This window comes from Sorghum bicolor, chromosome 2 (assembly GCF_000003195.3).
Source record: "Sorghum bicolor cultivar BTx623 chromosome 2, Sorghum_bicolor_NCBIv3, whole genome shotgun sequence".
Taxonomy (NCBI): Eukaryota; Viridiplantae; Streptophyta; class Magnoliopsida; order Poales; family Poaceae; genus Sorghum; species Sorghum bicolor.
This window is the reverse complement of record NC_012871.2, coordinates 5,780,418-5,797,030: the sequence shown is the minus strand read 5'-3', so window position 1 is coordinate 5,797,030 and position 16,613 is coordinate 5,780,418. Positions and strand designations below refer to the sequence as shown.

General features: G+C 45.4%; 2 protein-coding genes and 1 pseudogene across 2 annotated transcripts; 2 read left to right on the top strand and 1 right to left on the bottom strand.

Annotated features, from left to right (window-relative positions):
* On the top strand, positions 1,503-2,820 carry LOC110432282 (F-box protein At2g23160-like). The gene is given in 5 exon segments (XM_021452375.1): positions 1,503-1,559; positions 1,561-1,713; positions 1,715-1,863; positions 1,865-2,219; positions 2,221-2,820. Coding segments are annotated over 5 exon segments (1,200 nt in total). The 5' UTR covers positions 1,503-1,505; the 3' UTR covers positions 2,710-2,820.
* Positions 9,050-10,096, top strand: LOC110432584 (annotated as a pseudogene).
* LOC110433129 lies at positions 14,283-16,613 on the bottom strand. Its single transcript, XM_021454808.1, has 2 exons — positions 14,940-16,613; positions 14,283-14,613 (listed from the first exon to the last, which is right to left on the bottom strand). The coding sequence occupies exons 1-2, from the start codon at positions 16,051-16,053 to the stop codon at positions 14,570-14,572; spliced, it is 1,158 nt and encodes a 385-aa protein (XP_021310483.1). The 5' UTR covers positions 16,054-16,613; the 3' UTR covers positions 14,283-14,569.

Here is a 16,613-nt window from a genome sequence, read left to right as displayed (position 1 = left end):
TCATCCTTCCTCAGGGCGGTAGTCGTGCCTTCTTGCAGCGGCGGGTAGCCCCTTTGGCTCTCTGTGTCCCATCTCCTTGATGGTTCGAGGACATCGTCATGCGGCTGCTCTTGCTACGAGGATGCTCGCGGTCCGCATGGTGGCATCGAGTGTCAATAGGGACACTTGTGTTCGTCACTAGCGCTTTCCTTCATGATTGTCCCACTTTGGGGTGGGCTTTGGTAGGATGCGGTGGGTGGGTGTAAGAGGTCTTGGTGAAAGCCTGGACAACGACATTCGCGAATGTCGTGTCCTCCTTGGAGGCATCCTTCTGGTACCTCTCCTCCTACCTAGTTGTGATTTACGGGTGAAAACCCTCCCATGGTGGGCTTTTGATGTTGTTACCTTGGTGTCGTTTCCTTCTTGAAAGCGTTGCGAGGCTTTTTAGCTCCACTTCGCTGCTCCTTTCCTACTACCTGGCCATGGTGGTGCTTCAAGCTGTCTCGCTGGTGGTGCTCGGCATCAATGCTTTGGGTTTGTTGCGTTTATGCTAGTTGTTTTTAGCTTATAGTGGCATCCTAAGTTGCTTTAGTATGGAGTTGCTAGTTGAGTCGTCTTTGATCAACTTGGCTCGGAGCATACCGTGATGTGAAGTTATTAGTGGTCCGGTTGGAGTACCAAGTTGTATGGGAGGAGTGACATCATGTCCTCACTTGTGTGGTTTTCAGGCTCGGTTTCCACTAAAAAACTAGGCCAACACTTGTTTTTCTTTTTCATCCTTTAATAAAAATAGCCACAAAGCTTTTGCGGCCCTTTCTACAAAAAAATATAGAGATATATAGGTATGGTAGGGTAATATGGATTTCATATAGGGTGACATGATTTTTATTTTTATTTTTATTGCAAATCAACACAATGAATATACCTAGCAAGACATGGACATATCCTCCATATCCTGATTTTGCCTTATATCCTCGGACAAGAACAATTAATTATGTCATGATGTTTTTTATTGTTCCCATTACAACCCATGGAGAATGACCTAGTGATTTTAATATTAAGCAGGGGACCGAAGTTCAGTTTTACTATGAAGGAGATCGGATTTGGAGCATTTTTTTTGAAACATTTCGAGCATATTAATTGGTGTTAAATTTGGACCTTGCATTGCTCCATGACTCAGCTGTTGTATGGATGACGGACGATGATCGGACTCTCGCCAGGCCCACCCAGCCCAAAATTAAAATAAATCTACAATATACTGTACGACGCAGGACGCACACCGTGAAGTCCACCGCTGATTGGCTCGATCTCTCGCTCATCAAGCGAAGGCGTTGCTAGGGTTTAGAAATCACGGCCGCGGGCGCCATCGATCCGAGCCGGCCAGCTCCGGTATGTGCGTGTGGCTGGTAAGCGCCCCCTCCTTTCGCCTCACCATTGCTGCAGCTTTCTCTCGCGTGCGCATCCCCTCACATCGATCTCCATCTCGATCGATCCCCTGCTTTCACAGATCGTTCTGGATCGGTGCCATGGAGGACTGCTCCAAGAGGAGCGCGGGCGCGGTGGCCGCCCTCCCCGACGATCGATCTCCTCGTCGAGATCCTCTCCCGCGTCCCTGCCATGTCCGTCTGCCGGTTCAAGTGCGTGTCCAAGGCATGGCGCGACCTCATTGCTGATCCCGGCCACCGCAAGAAGCTCCGCCAAGCCATGAAAGGACTCTTCTTCATGACTATAGAGGAAGGGCCGCTTCAGTTTCAGTTTGATGGATCTGACAGCAAGATCCATGCCTTTGGACGTTGACTCTGCCTTCTCCTTCTTGACGGAACGGCCTGGGAACCATAACCTCATCTTACTGGATTCTTGCAACGGCCTTTTGCTCTTTGGGCACCAGGGAGCCGCCGTACAGTAAAGAAGCATCGGGCTATATTGTGTGCAATCCAACCACAAAGCAATGGGAAGCCGTGCCCTCTTGCGGCTCTCCTCGAGGAGTAAACCACACCTATTTGGCTTTCGATCCGGCAGTATCCTCACACTTCCACTTGGTCCAATTCCAAGAGACTGGCAGCATGGACTTGAAGTTAACATCGGTGCAGGCTTACTCATCTGAAACTGGGAGCTGGAGTCATCACAGCCAAACTGAGGAAGAAAAAGAGCAAGGACAATTGGAAGGATGGTGGAATCATGTCCAACTATCTATGAACAATCGGCGCGCCTTTGTTAATGGCTTCCTGCATTTGATAGTTTTGCGGCTTGAATACACGACAAATAGCTGTTGTAGATGTACAAGGAAGGGCAAGAAGGATGATCAGACTGCCACATGTGGTTGTTGGTTATTGGTGGAGACGGAAATGTATTTATTTTGGTCAATCCCAAGGGTATCTGCATTGCATTACTAAAGAAAAAGTATTTAATTCTCATGAAAAGGGACACAAACTCTCCATCTGGGTTCTTCTGGATTATGAAGCACAAGAATGGGTGCTCAAGGACACTGTTAGCTCTCTCCAGCTCTTTGGAGAAAAGTGTCACAGAAACATCCTGGTGAACAGCGAGGTGGCTGACATTCATCTGGATTGCAATGTGATTTTCTTTTTTTCACCCTGTGAACATAAATTCATAGCATATGACATGGACAGCAAGAAAGTGAGTGTTTTTGCCACTTCCAAATGTATAAGTAGGCTCAAGGTTGGTCGCTATGTTCCCCATTTCTCTGAATCACCGGCGCCTCTCAAGTAAGCTTTGAAAGTGCCTGCTCTAAGTATGAGCTGCTTGCGACTTGGTTAAATCGTAGTAACCTCAGGTGAAGTGTTCTACCGGTGCTTGGACACATTATTCTCATGAAGCCTGTTGAGACGTTTATATTGTGTACCTTTATAGATGCTAGTTAAATTAATGGATGCAGTTGCCCAAGTTGCGTAATTTGGATCTTTGTCTATATATAAGTATATGATTCATATGCTTCCTTTTTTCTTGTCCGTACTAAAGAGCAGCTATTTAGGGTGAATTTTGTTTATTGGTCTTGTGTATTTATTTATGTTGAATGGGTAAAATTATCTTCCGTATCTTACAAATTGTTCGTGTTATGGAGGGATTGTTTTCAAAAATCTTGTAGAATAATAATAGGGAATTATTGATGTACAACGGGCGTCTGGACGGAACGAACGCACCCGCGCCAAACCAACCGACACACCTAAACCCACCACTCCCGGTCCTTATCCTCTCAACCGCTCACTCCAGAGTCCCGCAACGCTCACGTCGCTCTCTCCATTCTGTTGCAGCATGCCGCGTGCTCGCAGGGAAACGCCGCGTGCCACCTCGTCGCACCCGCTAGCACTCCCTCCCTTCCTCCCTCCCTCCCCCTCTGCGAGCTCCATGGACCTCCCTCTCCCTCTACGAGCTCCATGGGACTCCATGCCAGCCCCGCAACCCAACTCCCGTGCCCTCCCAATGGACAGGAGGGCGACGACGGTGGGTTCCGAGTTCTTCCGACGAGGTAGGTGGATCCCTGTTTGGATCTGAGCTCTCCTCCTCCTCCTCCTCCTCCTCCTCTGGTCTGAGCTCTCCTCGTGCTCCTCCTTCTCCTCTGGATCTAGATCTAGATTTGAGGGATGTAGCGGTGGCTAGGGTTCCAGTGAACTCCGTTTGCAGTAGGCTTTTTGTTGTTGTAGTAGTAGCATCGTCTTGTTGTTGCACAAGTATTTTATTTCTGTTGTTGCATTAGTTTTTTTCTTTTATTTCTGTTGTTGCAGTAGCTTTGGTTTGTTATTGTAGCAAGTTATGTTTTCTGTTGTTGTACTTATTTTAGTTTGTTGCAGTATATATCTTTTGAATGTTGCAGTGCGTGTTTTTTAATGTTGCACTACATATTTTTTTAGTGTTGTCGTAGATAATTTTTGAATGTTGCAGTGCATGTGTTTCATTATTGCACTATATTTTTTTTCAATATTGCAGTATTTACAACCCATTGTTGTACTCCATAGTTTTTTCATATGTTTTTTTTGCAATATTGCAGTTGAAGTGTTACATGTTTTTTTGGGATACAGGTACGGTGGGGGGACTAGGTGCGTTGGGGAACGGGGGATAGGAGCACATTGAGGAGCAGAAGACAGTGCAGGGTTCCATGAGTGTAGGGCGCGACGAGGTTGTCAGGGGCGGGCGAACTCCCTTTCTTTTTTTGGCTGGGACGGGCGGGGTTAGGTAAAGCACCAGCGTCCGGAAACACTCGCGCGCCGGACGTTCGGGCGCTAGAACCTCCGATAATAATAACATTGAAGAGTTAGGATCAAAAAAAAAAACTTGCGTAGATCACAAAAAAACGATGTACTTGAGGTGAACTCTCAGAAAACAAACAATTTCAGACCTGCAACCAAAAAGAAAGAAAGTTTCGTGCGACATTTGATTGGGTCGTCTTTGTGTCTACAACGTGCAATCCCACGAGTGGAAGCTGCGATAAGTCACGCCGCCAGGTGGGCCCTTATCCCAATGGCATTGATCACGGATCCTCCTAGAAGGAAACAACACCGCGCGACGCCTGCTCCCTTGCTCGTGCGATCTGTGGCCCTCGCTGATCCAACCGCCGGCGGCATGGTGTGGACGCGGGGGCACGATGGCACCACGGTGGGGACATGGCAGACGTGCTTTGTCTCTGAGCTCTGAGCAAGGTCGCCGCCACCGAGGAAGGTGAGGCCACAAGGCGTCGTATGGCGGGGATGCGACAAGGCTGATGAGGCGCGCTGCCGCTAGGCAAGGCTACATGACTGGCCGCTTGCTTGCCCTTCTCCGCCCGCTGATGGTCGTTGTAGTCATGCGGGTGGCGGCAGCTGTGGCCTCTCAGGCTGTGGTCCCTCATGTTTGTTGCATCCGGTGGAGACGGCTCCGAGTTCCTCGCGGTGGCACGTGGCGGATGCGGGAGCTCCAGGGTGTGGTCGCAGCCCACAACACAGCGGTGGCCGTGCTGGCACCTATGGCGGCTGCCGCAGCCCCAATGCCCACCACCACATGTGCGACATACACCACTGTGGCCACGACGTTCGCCATCCTGGCTTCATAGTGCCCTGGCCGTCCACCCCTATCCACCTGGCAGGGCAGCCCTACGCTTTTGTTGTGCAAACAGGTGGTTGCGCACCTCCGCAGCTATGGGCGGCCCCTACACACGTCTACCTTTGGGCCATGGCTGCACCTTGCGCGTTGCCGCACACATGCTTCTATGGCTGTGGATGGCCCCTGTGCACAGCCAGCTGCGGGACATGGCCTGCACCTTGCACGCTGCCCCTGCATGCGGTAGGCTGCCAACTGTGGCTATGCCTGATGACCAGCACATGGTCACGAACTAGGAGAGCAGGCGAGCAACTGCCTCTAGGCCAAGGTGCAAGATGATCCACCATGCCTTGCCTGCACATTAGGTATTTGTGTTTATGCCCCACTAGCCACTATCCCCTGTTGCTTCTACTAGTTTTTTCGTGGAACGTGCCACGTTTGAGAGACCTTGATCATAACCAGAATTTTCTACTTCTCCTAGTGAGGTGCTGATGGACCACTTTAATTGCTTGAACTCTAACTAACACAGCATCTAACTCCTATTTACCACTTTGATCGGTTAGCTACAATTTAAACTGCCTTGAAGTTGAGAAGCCACAGACTCACTGACAAAGGTGTTAGAGCTTCCAGAATCCACCAGAAATTACCCTGAAATTGCCCCACAAACTACATAGGACTATGTAGTCCTACAAGGCAATGTTGTTGAAGAGAGAGTCAAGAACAGCTGTGAGATTCAGTATCCTCCTCCGCAGAACACTCCTACTCATCACTTTCATCACAGCTAGTGGTAGAGATCCCCAACCTCTTGCATTGAAGGACATGCAGTTGAATTTGCTTTGGACAACAATGATTGCGAGACCATTTCTCACCGCAGCGGACGTAGAGCCCTCGAACATGGGAGTAGTTGCGTAGTGTGTCTAACTTGTCCTCCATGCCATGCACATGCCAATCATCACTAGTACCAGCTGGCCCAGGCCGCTCCACCTTATCAGGACGAGCAGGTGAAGCTAGAAGTGGTAGTAGACCCCATAGAGTGGCTTGGTCCATATGAATGACTCCGGTCAGCGTGACTCTATCTAGTGTAGAAGGGGCGTTGCATATGGACTACACTATGGATACCATCACACAACCCATCAACAAATACCATGGCATAATAGATAGGATTAGTATTTTGCCATAAGCTAACAATCCATCAATGATAGCCGTGAATTTATCAACATACTCCTACACCAAACCAGTCTGCCTGATATGAAATAACTAGCGAATGATTAATACGTGCTTTGCCGAAGCGCTCTAACATGAGTGCACATAATGTTGGCCACAACATCGCGATGACTTGCTACTCTACTACGGGGAACCAATGTGCGACAGCCCCAGACAGATGCATCGTGGAAACTTTGATCCAACAACGCGGGGCGATATCATACATATCAAATAGTCATTGCATTGGTGGATCTAGAGACGTGGACTTTCATCATCAAAACAAGGGAACATCAGCTTAGGCAACTTACCGTTTGAGACATGGGGATCCCACAGTGGATCCTACACACCCTATGGCATGTCAGGACACCTGTGTTCAACATAGAACTCAAAAATTACTTGCTCAAGGTGAAGGAAGGGGGATAGGCTTGTTGTAGCGTACCCTTGACCAGGAGCAGAGTCCAGGACTCAGGCCCCCGATGAGGTTGAGCAATCTTGTGGGCAACACATGGGGCAATGAATGGGTGCCTGGTGGATGTAGTCGTCGTAGTCACCACTGGTTGTGGCAAGATGCTAGACGCCACATACAAGACGGATTTGAGCATCATGTGGCTCACTATCTTGCACAATGTTGTCATCTCCTCACGAATCTTCTCAATGGCATCCTCTTTTTTGTGGATCTTGTCCATCTCAACATGTAGCTCCCTCATGAACATGTCCATGGTAGGCTTCCAGGCGTCAAACACCTTGGCTACATCCTCAAGATGACCTAATCAATTGGCGAGAGTGCGATGACGCTAATCCAAGACTCGACCACACCGATGCTGCCTTTGGGAGGTCTTCATGGATTTCATATCATCGAGGAGCAACTTGAAGTAGGGCTCTACGGCTCTGAGTTCTCAGCAGAAATGGGTGAAGTGACTGTTGTTGATTTGGTGAGGCTCTACAGTGGACTGTTGTTGATTTGGTGAGGCTCTAGAGTGGAATTCACTACTACAAAAAAAATTTGGGGAGACATTTTGGTTTGGACCATAGAGACGGGCGGGATGGCAGCCTGCCTCAGTTAATTTGGGCTAGGCTGCCGGGTTTATACGCTCAATACAGAGGCTCTAGACATATTGCACTAGTGAACATCACTTCACCGACCAAACCAACCTCGACACGGACCTACGGGTTTATATGCTCAATGCCGGGGCAGAAAGCGGCGATCAACCTACCATTAAGGATTATGATCTTAGATCAAGGTGAAGGTGCAAATAGATCAGCTGAGGATAGAAGGCTCTGAGTACCACTTGTTAGCAGCATCGTAGCAAGGAAAAGGGAAGAATCAGAGTTGGGGAAGGAAGCAGAGCACAGAGACGACAAATAGAGGAATCTCGATTACTTGGAAAAGGGTTCTTTATAGTGTCCATAGCCTTATCTGTTTCTCACCTACACCTACTTATGTGCCATGTAGGGCTACAAGCTGTCGCACTCACACACAGTCCCATTGTGGGCCGAAGTAGTGCACACTCTTGGTCTTGGGCCTAGCTCCTAGCATACCTTTGCATCAGCTCCACTTGCCTCTTGAACGCCTTCCTTGTCAATCGCCATTGTTGGACAGAGAGTAGGGCCGGTGCTCACACCTCTCTCCCCTAAACCCCCTTGCACGCCTAGATGTCCCTAGATCAAAGCATATGGAAAGGGTCAACGAAGACCATCGAGCTCCTCCTAGGTTGCAAAGGACTCAAGAAGATGAGACCATTTGATCAATCCCTACATAATAGATGAAGTACCTCAGCGTAGAAGATGAGGTTGTAGAATGCGCTCTGGCACACTCCACATTGATGATTCAGAAGGAGGTATTGTTGTGAAAGTATGATGAGCACCCACCGCTTTTTTCAGTTGGGAGACATGGAACACAAGATGTATAGTCGATGAAGGCGGGAGCTCCAAAATTGATACGCCACTGAGCCAACCTTGGCGATGATGTGGTATGGCCCAAAGAAACGCTAGCTTGTGACGAGAACGGCAACTTGAGGTAAACCTAGTCATATGGCAGGGAAATTTGAGTTTCCAGTAGTGCATGAAGCTCAAACTGGCGCTCCGATCGGTGGAGATCTGCTAGCCTCCTTGAGTCCTTGGTCCTAGCTGGTTAGAAAACATAGGGTTTAAGAGATTCTCGGGAAGTCACCAAAGTGAGTCGGCTCCAACGATTTGAAGTAGATTCACCCTTGGATCTAGCAATAGTGCAACACATGGACATTACCTCCATATATTGATTTTGCCTTATTATATCCCTAGACAATAACAATTATCTTGTGATTTTTTTATTGTTCCTATTTAAGGCTAGGCGAAAAAATTGAAGCTCATTTGGGTTTACTAGGAAAACCTAGTGATTTAAATGTTAAGATGAAGTTTGGTTTTACTAGGGAGGAGATCAAACTTCGAGCATAGTCAATGGGGTCAAATAAGTTTGCATGCACGCTGTTTAGGCAGACGTCGATTGTGGATGATGGACAATGAATGTTGAACAGACTCTCAGGCACCAGACCCAACCAGAGTCATATATATCTATATACATTATATATGACACAAAACAGATACCGCGAAGTCCACCGCTGATTTGCTCTCTCAAGCCTGGGCGTTGCTAGGGTTTAGAAATAACGCCCGTCGAGGCGTACGTCGATGGTCGATCCAGGCCATTTGCAGCCGGTACACGGCTGCAGGTAAGCCTGCAGCCAAGCCCCTTTTGCTTCCTCCTCATTGCTGCAGCTTTCTCTTGCGCGCTCATGTGTGCATCCCCTCACATCTCCATCTCGATCAATCCTGCTTTCACTGATCGTTCTCGACCGGTGCCATGCAAGGACTCTTCTTCATGACTCCAGAGAAGGACGGCCACTTCAGTTTCAGTTTGATGGATCTGGGAGCAAGATCCATGCCTTTGGACATTGACTCTGCCTTCTCCTTCCTGACGGAACAGAATGGGAATCATAACCTGATCTTATTGGATTCCTGCAATGGTCTTTTGCTCTTTGGACACCAGAGGAAGCTGTGGTACCATGAACAAGCATCGGGCTATATTGTTTGCAACCCGACCACAAAGCAATGGGAAGCCGTGCCCCCTTGCGGCTCTCCTCAAGGATTAATCCACACCTATTTGGCTTTCAATCCGGTAGTATCCTCCCACTTTCACTTGGTCCAGTTCCAAAAGGCTAGCGTGTACTTGGAGTCGATGTCGGTGCACACTTACTCATCCAAAACGGGGACTTGGAGCTGCAACCAAACTGAGGAAGAAGAAGAAGAAGAGCAAGGACAATCAGAAGTATGGCAGAATCATGTCCACCTGTCTATCAATCGGTGCGCCTTTGTTAATGGCTTAATTCCTGCATTTCATAGTTCGGGACTCGTATGAACAACAACAGGTAGTTGTTGTAGATGTACACGGAAGGACAAGAAGGATGATCAGATTGCCAAATGTGATTGCAAACCATGGGAGATGCTGGTGTATTTATTTTGGTCAATCCCAAGGGTATCTGCATTGCATTACTAAAGAAGAATTGTTTTATTGTAATGAAGAGAGATACAAACTGTCCATTTGGGTTCTTCAGGATTATGATATATGCAGAAGAATGGGTGTTAAAGGACACTGTGAGCTCTGTCCAGCTCTTTGGAGAAAAGTATCACAAAAGAAGTGACATGTTGGACAGCGACTCAGCGAGGTGGTTGATATGCATCTGGATTACAATGTGGTTTTCCTTTTTTCACCCTGTGAACATAAATTCATAGCATATATGACATGGACCGCAAGAAAGTGAGTGTTTTTGGCACTTCCAAATGTATAACCAGGCTCAAGGTTGGTCGCTATGTTCGCTGTTTCTCCGAAACACCGGTGTCTGCAAAATAATCAAGCACTGAAAGTTCATGCTCTAATATAAGTAGTGCTGCTACCAACTTGGTTAGATTATAGTAAGCTCAGGTGAAGTATTCTGGCCGTGCTTAGATTATAGTTGCATAATTTGGATTTTTGGCTATAAGTTATATATGATTCATATGCTTCCTTTTTCTTGGCCGTACTAACGAGCAGCTGTTTTTAGTGAATTTTGTTTATTTGGTCTTGTGTTTATTTACGTTGAGCAGGTAAAATTATCTTCCGTATCTCGCAAATTGTGTGTGTTGAGGGACCGGTTTCAAATTGAAATCTTGCAGTATAGCATAAAAAAACCAGGACTACAAAAAAAACTTTTTTTTGCTGCTGTACAAAAAACGGTGTGCTTCAATCTCAAGTTTTTTTTAAAAAAAAACAGTTCCAGATATTGCTATATGCAGAAAAGTATTAGAAAAGGTGGCGCGCTTCAGGTGGCGCCTACCATCGCTTTTCAATTCAGATGGTGAAGAAATAGTATAAAGGAGTATTTGACAGACACATTAGTATCGATAATTGAGGGCAGCAGCCCATGGTGATCTATTATTCATAGACTACATGCAAGACCATTTGTAGTTTACAATATTGGTCTAAATTTCCATCCGATACACTAGCACAGTTCATAATGGTGATATGAAAAAAAAGCACACAGTTTACAGCATGCAGCTTGCTCGTCACCCAAACATCTAGTGGAGTACAATATAGTAGCGGCTTTGGTAAACGCCTAGTGGCAAGTGAATGTAACGCAATTCATGCTTGGTAATTTTCACCAATTGCAAGCCAATTTGCCGACCTCTATCTGTCGAAGGGAGCACTGCATCAGCTATTAAACCTGTCTTTTAGTGGAACCTAAACCAGATAATTAAATATCAAGAGATTTCATAGCTCCCAAAAAAATCAGGAGATTCCAAAACTAATGTCCAATTATTAATAGTATTAGCATGTAAATAAGGTCTACACAAAAAAAGGAATTTGCATGACATTATCATTTTATCTTTAAGAAAATTGGTAGCGTGGCTTCTTTGTAATTTTTTAAACTAATGGTAGGAGCTCTACCTTTCAATTAGGAAAAAAGATAGAGTAGTTTCATGTACAAGAAGGGCTAGCCAAACACATGACACACAATGCGGTGAAGCACAACCATGAGTCATGGTTACCAAGCATGACTGTAGAGCAGCCAGCAGCTCCGACTTCCCATGGTAGACCCAAATGACCCACACTAACAATGCTAGGCGGACATGCCAGAAGCACGAGGCCACTACAGGTCATCATTTGCCAAGCTCAGTGTAGATGTTTGGGGAATTTTCTGGAGTCACCCTCTATCTCTTGAGTCTGAGTACATATACATATACATATACATATATGGGCCTCTTGGGCCTAATCCAATAACTTACAAATCATATACAGCCCAACACTCCCCCTCAAGATGGGCGATAGATATCAATCATCCCCATCTTGTTACATGCTAACATACATTCATTAACTCCTAAACCTTTTGTTAAACAATCAGCTACTTGCTCACTTGAAGCTACATGACTCAGTTTAAGTGTTCCATCATCTAGCCGCTCCTTGATAAAGAAGCGATCAATCTCCACATGCTTAGTTCTATCATGCTGAACTGGGTTATTAGCAATGTTGATCGCTGCCTTGTTATCACACCAGAGCTTTAGATAAACTCCCCCTAGTTTCAACTCAGATAATAAATTCTTTAACCATAACATCTCACTTAAACACACGGACATGGCTCTATATTCTGCCTCCGCAGTTGAGCGAGACACTACTGGTTGTTTTTTGCTCCTCCATGATACTAAATTTCCTCCAACAAATGCACAATAGCCAGATGTTGACCTTCTATCATCCAAACAGCTTGCCCAATCCGCATCACAGTAACCTTCAATATTTAGGTGATCATTTCTCTTGAACCATAGTCCTTTTCCAGGATTACTCTTCAGATATCGCAAGATTCTGCAGACTGCATCCATATGCCCACTCCTAGGATCATGCATGTATCGACTCACCACACTTACGGCATATGTTATATCAGGCCTTGTATGACATAAATAAATCAAATGTCCTACAAGTCTTTGATATTTCTCTTTATCCACTGGATCTCCAGACTGAGCACATAATTTGTGGTTCTGCTCGATAGGTGTAGAAGCTGTGCGACATCCAAGCATACCTGTCTCATTTAGCAAATCCAATACATACTTCCGTTGTGAAAGAACAATCCCTTTAGGAGATCTTGCTATTTCGATACCCAAAAAATATCTAAGTTGTCCAAGATCCTTGACTTCAAACTCTTTGCTTAGATTCTTTTTCAGCCGAGCTATTTCTAAAGTGTCATCTCCAGTAATAATTATATCGTCCACATAGACTGCAAGAATAGTTACTCGATTATTAGAGTGATGATAAAATACAGTGTGGTCCCCATTGCATTGCCTGTATCCCATCTTACACATCGCCCGCCTAAAGCGATCAAACCATGCCCTTGGCGATTGCTTTAGACCATACAAAGATTTCTTTAGTTTCAATGCCTTTCCCTTAGTTTGAGCGGTATCAAATCCAGGTGGAATTTCCATATAAACTTCTTCCTGAAGATCTCCATGCAAGAATGCATTCTTAACATCCAACTGATATAGTGGCCATTCAAAGTTAGCAGCACAGGAGATCAATGTTCTAACAGTGCTCATCTTTGCAACAGGGGCAAATGTCTCATCATAATCAATGCCATATGTTTGACTATATCCTTTTGCTACCAATCTTGCTTTGTATCTCTCTATCTTACCATTGGGATTTTGCTTTACTGTATATACCCATTTGCAACTAACCACCTTCTTTCCCACCGGAAAAGGTACAAGATCCCAAGTTTTGTTCTTTTCAAGTGCTGCTAGCTCCTCTAGCATGGCTTCCTTCCACTTAGGATCTCGCTTTGCCTCTTTCCAGTCTCTTGGAATTGCCACAGATTGCAATGATGCTACAAAAGCTTTGTAGGTAGAAGATAGGGATTCATATGAGACATAATTAGCTATATCATTCTTGTCCTCAATGCCATCTTCAAAGCCATATCTCTCTGGAGGTTTTCCTGCTGTACTTCTCATTCCTTTTCTTGTAGCAATAGGGAGATCGATAGAAGAGTTGATATTTTCACTTGAAGGTGCTGATGGATTATCAACCTCATTATCAATTGGAAGTTGTTCTTGCTGCACCAACTGTGGTTGCTCCACCTGGGTACCATCTTCATCATTAACAGGTGAAGGTTGTACAGAAGGATTTCTCCTCCTCCTCGTGTACACCTGCAGATTTCTTTCAGTGTGTGATGTTCTCTCCGTCTCCACATTTGTTGCTTCACTTACAACCACTGGACATGGGATTAGACCAGTAATCACTTTACTCCTCCTCGATTCCTCAACATCCTTAGTCACTAATGGTCCATTCTCCTCATCACCAACCTCACACGTATTAGAAGAATCAAGATCAAGAAAAAGATCACTCAAATCTGTTTTCTCCCCATAGAAAGGAATAGTTTCCCTAAAAGTAACATCCATACTCACAAATGTACGATGTTCTGATGGGCTCCAACATTTGTACCCCTTTTGCCCAGATGAGTAGCCAATAAAAATGCACTTAACAGCTTGAGGATCTAATTTCCCAACAGATGGTCTATGATCCCTAACAAAGCATGTGCATCCAAACACCTTTGGTGGAACAATAAACTCATTTTTTCCAAAAAACATTTCACATGGAGTTTTCATACCAAGCACTCTCGATGGCATACGATTAATAAGATGAGTAGCGGTCATAACTGCCTCACTCCAAAAGAACTTAGGCACGTTCATAGTATACATGAGTGAACGAGCCACCTCCAAGAGATGTCTATTCTTCCTTTCTGCCACTCCATTTTGTGCAGGTGTATCAGGACAAGAGGTTTGATGTAATATTCCCTCAGTAGATAGATAACTTCTAAATTCATTGTTCACATACTCTGACCCATTATCAGTTCTAATAATATGAACATGAGCATTGAATTGGTTTCTTATGCATGCACAAAAGTCCTTAAAGCAGTTAAGCACCTCACTTTTATGTTTCATGAGATATAACCATGTCATTCGAGAGTAACAATCAATGAAGGTCACATAATATTTCATTCCACTCAGAGAAACAACTGGAGAAGTCCACACATCAGAGTGAATTAATATAAAAGGTGACACACTTCGCAATCCCCTACTCACATATGAAGTTCTTGTGTGTTTCCCAAACTCACATGCATCACATAGTAACTTACTTTTGTCTACCTTACACATTTGTTCAGGAAATATCCTACTCATAATATCAAAAGATATATGTCCCAACCGACAATGCAAAAGCATTACCTTAGCCTCATCTTCATTTGCAATGGCTGATAAAGCAAGACATATCGCTTTATTTGTCTTCCTTCTGTCAAGATACCATAGCCCATTATGACGAACCCCAGTCCCAAGACGCTTTCCAGTCTTCCTTTCCTGAATTAAACAATTTTCACGATCAAGGAAAACTTGACAGTCCATCTGATCAACCAACGAGCTTATTGAAACCAAATTAACTAGAAATGATGGAACATATAATACTGATGACAATGTTATAGATGGAGTGCATTGCACTGTACCAACACCTCTAATTGGTCGAGATGTTCCATCAGCAGTCTGGATTGTGTCTTTATGAGAGTATGAATATGGCGTATATGATGTAAACTCACTTGACATGCCTGTGACATGTCTGGATGCACCCGAATCTAATATCCAACTTGAATTAGAATTTTCTATGGACAATAAAGCTTGTTTTTTCATACCTGCGTCACAATGGATAAAATTGGCAACATTATCTGTTGAAGTTGACACTACTCCCTGATCATCTGATTTTGAGTTGTTCTTATTTTCCTTCAGCTTTCTCAACTCTTCTAATTCTGTAGCTGAAATTGTGACTAAGTCTGAAGCACCTTCCTCAGACATAGCAAAATTGGCTCTAAGGTCTCTTCTTCCACCATGACCTCTACCTCCTCTCGGTGCACCCCTATCATTGCCTCTTCCTCTTCCGCGATAAGTCTTTTGTGGTTGACTGCAGTCCCGACTCAGATGACCCTTATCACCACAATTATAGCATATTCTAGTCTCTTGAGATCTTGTTACAACATATGCTGGACGGGATGGGGCTGGAACATTTCCTTTCATTACCTTTAGCCTAGTTTCCTCTTGTGCCATAGCAGCAATAGCTTCTTCTATACTAGGCAGGCTGGATTGATGAAACAGAGAGGCACGCCTTCCCTCAAATTCTGAATTGAGGCCTCTCAAGAATTGGAGAACTCGTTTTTTCTCAACCCATTTCTTCACCCACGCCACACAATCAGGGTGTGGCAACTCAATTGGATCATAGTGGTCCAAATCAGCCCATAACCGCTTTAGCTCTGCAACATACTCCATCAGAGATAGCTCCCCCTGTTTCAGATGATAGAGCCTATCATCTGTATCAACAAACAACATCACATTCCCTACACCAGAGTATGTCTTCGATAGTGATTCCCAAATACCATATGCAGTCATAATTGTATCTACTGATCCAGCAATAGGTGGCACCATTGAGCTCAACAACCAGGCAACTATCAAAGAGTTAGTAGCATCCCAGGCTTTCCATTCATCACTTGATTTATCCTTGGGTTCAGTTACCTTTCCATTAACGAAACTTTCAAGTTTCTTTGCCTTTAACAACAATAATGCCCTCCTGGACCAAGCTAAATAATTCTTTACGCCTTCCAGTTTGATATCATTCGGTGTGAGTTCCAATTTCTGAACTGCATCTGTATATAATGGCACACCCACTTTGCTCGAAGATGGAGCCTCATTCTTCTTCTCAGTAAGCAAATCGACTAGCTTGCCCAATATCTGCTCAATCCCCTGATTATCTCCCATTTCTGCTGAAATCTACAGCCTGCCGTAGATACTTCCACAAATACTGTTGTGTACCAACTAGTAGTCTAAACAACCCAAATAACCAGCACCTCTTAGCTCCCTTTCACTAACACGTACAAGCCTCCAGCAGCAAGCAGCACCAAATCCTCCCTATTTTGCAGCTTCTGATTGTAGATCAGCTCCTCACCTTTTCCTTGACGTCTGCAGTTCCCGTCAGAGGTCCTGCCAGCCTTTGTGCTGCCACTGCGTTGCAGGCCAGCAACCACACGATGTTGACCTGCTTCTACCTGCCACCACAAGCTCCTCTGATGCGGCTTCAGGAGCTCTATTCTCCAATCCACGCACCACCACAAGCTCCTAAGTTGCTTCCTCTGCACACCCAGCCACAAATCCTCTCCTACGAACTGGGTGCCTCCGTTGTCCTTTCCGTTGCAGCTAGATGCCTCCAGAGCGAACCTCTCCTCCTGCAGCTCTCGAGATGGCCTCACCACCGGCAGCTGCCACAGGTCGCCGCCGCCATCGCCACAGTCGGCTCTGACACCATGTAGATGTTTGGGGAA

Bases quoted from the DNA above. Each gene is read 5' to 3' on its own strand.
- LOC110433129 (XM_021454808.1), bottom strand. From the start codon at position 16,053: ATGGGAGATAATCAGGGGATTGAGCAGATATTGGGCAAGCTAGTCGAT. The intron at 14,614-14,939 runs GTATGAAAAAAC...TGTTTAATTCAG, and splicing joins TTTTATCCATTGTGACGCAG to GAAAGGAAGACTGGAAAGCG.